This window comes from Rutidosis leptorrhynchoides, chromosome 1 (assembly GCF_046630445.1).
Source record: "Rutidosis leptorrhynchoides isolate AG116_Rl617_1_P2 chromosome 1, CSIRO_AGI_Rlap_v1, whole genome shotgun sequence".
Lineage (NCBI taxonomy): Eukaryota > Viridiplantae > Streptophyta > Magnoliopsida > Asterales > Asteraceae > Rutidosis > Rutidosis leptorrhynchoides.
In genome coordinates, this window is record NC_092333.1 from 513,447,955 (window position 1) to 513,453,505 (window position 5,551).

The 5,551-nt window shown below is 33.4% G+C and overlaps 1 protein-coding gene across 1 annotated transcript; it reads right to left on the bottom strand.

The window, feature by feature from the left end:
* Nucleotides 1-1,080: 1,080 nt before the first annotated feature.
* On the bottom strand, nt 1,081-5,173 carry LOC139876454 (F-box/LRR-repeat protein At1g67190-like). Its single transcript, XM_071863776.1, has 2 exons — nt 4,968-5,173; nt 1,081-2,609 (listed from the first exon to the last, which is right to left on the bottom strand). The coding sequence occupies exon 2, from the start codon at nt 2,597-2,599 to the stop codon at nt 1,340-1,342; it is 1,260 nt and encodes a 419-aa protein (XP_071719877.1). The 5' UTR covers nt 2,600-2,609; nt 4,968-5,173; the 3' UTR covers nt 1,081-1,339.
* Nucleotides 5,174-5,551: the final 378 nt, after the last annotated feature.

Sequence of the window (5,551 nt, forward strand, 5' to 3'; positions counted from 1 at the left end):
GGACATTTCTTATTCAGTTCAACATCTTAGTCAATTTGTTTCTACTCCAACTGATATTCATATGCAAGCAGCCATGTATCTACTGAGATATCTCAAAGGTACTATATCAAAAGGTTTATTTTATCATATACAACTACTACTGAAAGTTGCAGGGTTTTTAGATGCAGATTGGGCATCTTGTTTAATGACTAGAAAGTCATTGACTGGTTATTGTATTTCCTTGGTCATTCATTAGTTTCTTGGAAAACAAAACTGAAGCAGAGTAAAGAAGCATGGCTAGCACTACTTGTGAGCTCATTTGGTTATCTTATCTTCTCAAGGATTTGCATATAAATGTACAGGTTCCAATTACTTTGTTTTGTGACAACAAAGTAGCTTAACAAATTGCAGCTAACCGTTGTTTTCATGAGCGTACAAAGCATCTTGATATTGATTGTCATTTAACAAGGGATAAGGTTCAAGAGGGATTTACAAACTACATATATCCCTACAAATCTGCAGCTGGTAGACATTATGACAAAAGCATTGGGTCACAAACAACATTAGTTCCTTGCTCACAAGTTGGGTCTTGAAGACCTTCTAACTTGAGAGGAGGATATAGAATTATATATATAGTTTGGGTCTTATTGGTAAATAATTGAAGGTGAGGATGTAAATTATTACTCTCTCCGTCCTAAATCTATAGTTCATTATTCCATTTAGGGATATCCTAAATTAATTGTTCACATCTATACATGAAAAAGAATAATATGATAAAAGTCTTTTGTGCCCATACTTTATGCATGTATGATAAAAAGATAGGTAAAAAGTAAAAGGTAAGACTCGAAAGTAAACAGAAAATTACATGTGACAGCTAGTTTTTCTTAAACTGTGTGTTTTTTATCTGGAAACAATAGATTTGGGACTATTAAACACTGTTAAGCTGGTTGTTCTTAGTTTAAAATGACGGTTAGAATAATGTTAAGTTGTTAGATAAGTTTTCATTCATAAAGCTTAGTTACTAGAGCTTGTAATCTTGTAATCTGTAATTGTTTTGATCAATTGTTCAATACAATGAATTGTTTACACAAATTTGCTTCCGTTCACGACCACAACATTATGAGCAAAGATGACATTCAAACCACGTCAAATGTCAAAGTCAAAACATAACAATTCTTTAAAGTAGACATGCTACAGCAGTCTACAATCAGATGAAAAATACCAAAACTAAACCGGCATAATAAAATCACTTACAAACATTATACCAATTCTAACCAACATTTATCAGCAAAATGACATGCCACGACCAAGATCATTACCTGCAACAACATTACGTGCAGATCTTCTGAGACAAATTTCGTCATTCATATTCAAACTCAATCTCTACATGCGTATACTTTCGCATTAAACTAATAATCGAAGTCGTAAAATTAGCCAAAACTTGACATTCTTCATGACTTTTAGCCTCCGATACAATCCCGTTAATAATCAATTTTCTGAGATGCGGGCACCGCTCTAAAAGACCCGCGACCCACTGAGAAAACAAATCAGTTATAACTGTCCAACCGAGTTCCAACATAATCACATTCTTCAACTCAAACGCGCGCTGCAAATTGTACTGAAGTGAACCCTCTTTTAAATCATAACATAACGACACGTGTGTCAATTGAGGAAAACATAACGAAATCGTCTCCATATCAACAACTTCATCTTCATCATCGAACACAACACCCCAAAGCCTAAGTCCTCTTAATCTTGAAGCTTTCGAAATCATTTGATGGAATTTAGTCCACATGATTGTGAAATTACTAACATCTACGATTTCAAGATTTTCTGTATTTTCGCCAATATCGAGATGAATCACGCTGACATCGTCGATTTTTAAAAGCTTTAATGTCCCTTTGCCAATAAGTTCGATAACCTCTAGTGTACAATCTTTAAGTTGTAACTTCTCTAAACTATCGGCCTCGAGCGTAAACTTTTCCAAACTTATACCTTCAACCGACACATCTTTTAACGAGTGACTATTCAATTCCATTGACACCTGTGTGTCTGACATGGCGATTTCGAGACTTAAAAGTGTCAAAATCTCGATTTTCGGGCACGCAGTTAGTAAATAACTCAAATCTAAAGCCGAAATACTAATGTGGCTTAACGAAAGACACTTCAAACACGGGAAACGTTGATAACTTGGTTCGATTCCACTAATCGTATTATGAGATAGATTAAGCACTTCAAGCTTTTGGCGACCGCATTTTTCTATAATGTTAATGGTGGGAGATGTTCTTACGTTATAATGCAACTGTCGTAAACTTTCTCGAGTGTACATGAGCCAAGCGATAACGGGGGCCGCCGAGAACTCGTCGACATCGTCCATGATGATCGAAAGGGACTGGAGGCCGTTGGTTTGGAAGATTGTTTGAGTAATGAGGATTTCGAGTCGGCTAGTTGTAAGCTCGTGATAAACGGGCCAATCGTTTGAATTGAACGAGAGTGTGTGGAGATGAATACGCCAAGCTTCACGCCATTTTCTACAAGTGGCGGATGCAATTACGACGTCACGCGCAGCTGCGAGCCGAGAGAGGATGTTGCCGATGACTTCTACAGGAAGATGCTCCATTTCAATCAATCTATCAATTAAAAAAAATCTGAAATTACTGTTCAAATTATTTATAGTCACTAATCGGTATATACAGAATTCGATGAACTTAGCACTACAAAAAAACTGATTATTAATTAACGATCACTTAACCAGATATCACTAGCTAGAAAACTTGATCTAGTTATTTCATATACCGATTTCTAACATTCAAACTATCACTTTAAATAAGTACATTCAAACACCTCTACATAAGCATGAATTCAATATGTGCGTGTAACATATGAAGTCTTACAAATAGCAAAACAAGCACAGACACACGCTTACGGTTAGTGTAAAATTTTCGAAAACGGCATATAATTTGATAATTCTCTTTAGAAAGAGAGAGACTTGCATCTGATGTTCACATCAAAGAAGCACTACTATCCAATCAAACATAAAAAAAAAACTTAAAAAGTATTACAGAATATATATGAAAGACCCTAAATCATACACTAATACCATATAAAATATATATTATAGATGGACCAAATCACTATCCATGAAGAATGAATGAAGACCAAGCATAGATTATATAGTTTAGCCGGTGTTTGGGATTGATAATATAAAGTGTTTATCTAGTTATATGTAAAAGTAGGCACCAACCAACCGCGTTATTTTAAGTTATTATTTCTTCTGATATAAGCAAACAAGAAGTCTTCAAAAGAATGTTTAAAATTAATTTTTGCTTTGAAAATAAACATGAGCAGATAAACAGTTATAAAAGCAATCCAAACATCCGCTTAAGCAATATTAATTACAAACACCAGATTTATGATCAATCAAAAAAAGTTTAACCTTAGCAAAAATAATTACATAATACATACTCAAGTCATTAAATAATAAAATATCGTATAACATTCCAATCGTACTTTGCAATTCAACCATCATTTGATCCACGATTTCATCAAGCTTTACAAATATAACAATTGGTATGATAATGATTTTTTGATACAACTTATAAAATAAAAGTTTAAAATGGAATTTACCACCCATAAATTTAGAGAAGAAAACTTGTCATTAATATTTCTGAAGGACCTTATATTCGACTAATAAACATAAAGAGAGAAATTGCTAACGAGACGGAAAGTTTGTCACTAATCATTTGGAGGACTTAAATGTATGTTAAACGTTATTTGTATGCATATGCCGCTAAACAATGTGTTTCCAATGCATATAATTGTTTATTCACATATAAATATCCCCAAAGAAGTCAAATTTTTAGGGAAAAAGGGAAGCAACTTTTGAAGCTATATACTTACTTAAAGTAATATGTCTAATGAATATCCAGTACAAAATAGTATTCAATGAAAAAATCATCAATGATATATAGATTAAGTCCCTCTTTGCCTAACAAATTTCACTTCCCTTTAAATCCTTCCCCAGAAACATATTTTCTTAATTGTTTTAATCTCATATATGAGAAACAATGTAAAAAATGTGTATGATATCGCGTTGGTATAAAGTTAAGGATATATTAAACGAAACGAATGTATTATGGTGCTGCATGACTGCATCTCTTATATGTAGACCTTGGTTAAGACCGTTGATTCTTTTTAGATATTTAACAATAAACATGAACGAAACAAAAACTGAATTCATAATCGGATAATTTGGTTTGGTTGTACTTCAAATGTTAAGGTGGCAAATTAGCGCCTTAATAAAAAATGAGTGACATATTTACTCTTCTAATATGTTTTGGATGGCAAAAATGCCAGTTCTGCTTTGCTTAGCCTTTGAACAGATTATTGGCAAATTTATTCTTTTATATGTTTTGAATTGGATGGCAAATTTACTAGTTTTTGCATTGTTTAGTGGCAAATAGAAGATTTTGAAAAGATTAGTGGCAAATTTGCTATTTTTCATATGTTACGAGTAGCAAATTTGCTCCTCTAACCTATAATAAAGCAAAATTAATCACTTAACAAGATATGCTTGTTACAATAAACCTAGAAGCAATATATTCAACAGACCTGGTTAGCTTGCATTCTATCAACCTAAATCATTTATGTGTTAAGTATAACCCTAATTCATAATCCTTTCTTAGAAAGCATAAGCAGATAAATTAAGATTCAAGATAACAGTATGAAATAAAGGGCATATAAGTAATGTTCATATCAAGTGATCCAATCATAAATTAAAAAGACATAACACAAACCCTAAAAGTGTATCAGATTATAAGTAGCAAATCAGCAGAATGAATAAAGATCCAGCATAGATTTAACCATATTGAGTATAAAGTACTCTGTAATAAACTTTATGTATCAATTAATAAATTGAACTTATAAATAAAGATAGCAACACATCATCATAAAAAAAATCAATTTCGATTAAAGGAAGTCAAACATACCAGTATGATGAGAAATCAAGAATCTTGAAGCAAATCCCACAAAAAGATTGATCAAAAAGGGACTAGATTGAATAAAGTAGTAGTACTAGTTGTACAAAATGATGATGTTTATGTTTGATTTTGTTTGGATCGAATATTAGGGTTTATAAGCAGTGTAGAAGAAGGATGATATGTAGGGATCGAATCTACTGTTCGTTGTAAAAGATGCGTTGTGATCCAATTTTATGCGTGTGCATATGGGTTGCACGTGACAGATTATGAACACAGTTAGTAAGTAGGTTAACCAAACGATTCGGATGAGTCTTTGTTCTTCTCGGAACATCCTTTTTTTATTCGGAAAAAAAAAATTGTAAACTAATACCAGAACCTTTACTCAGACCATTTGTATCAGACCTAAGTGACGCCGTCACGTGCCTAGGTGGCGAGCAAGAAACGCCTACAACGGCCGTATCGGCGTGTGACTTGGGCGCGTCGCTTAGGCGTCTGTTGCAATGAGACGCAGCAAGTCACAGATGTCACTTCCACGTGTGTCGATTTGATTGGTTGTGAGTCGGTGACCGTTTGAAATAATTGAAATGTATCCG

What these genes read in the sequence shown, in the direction of transcription:
- LOC139876454 (XM_071863776.1), bottom strand. Translation starts at nt 2,599, where the DNA reads ATGGAGCATCTTCCTGTAGAAGTCATCGGCAACATCCTCTCTCGGCTC.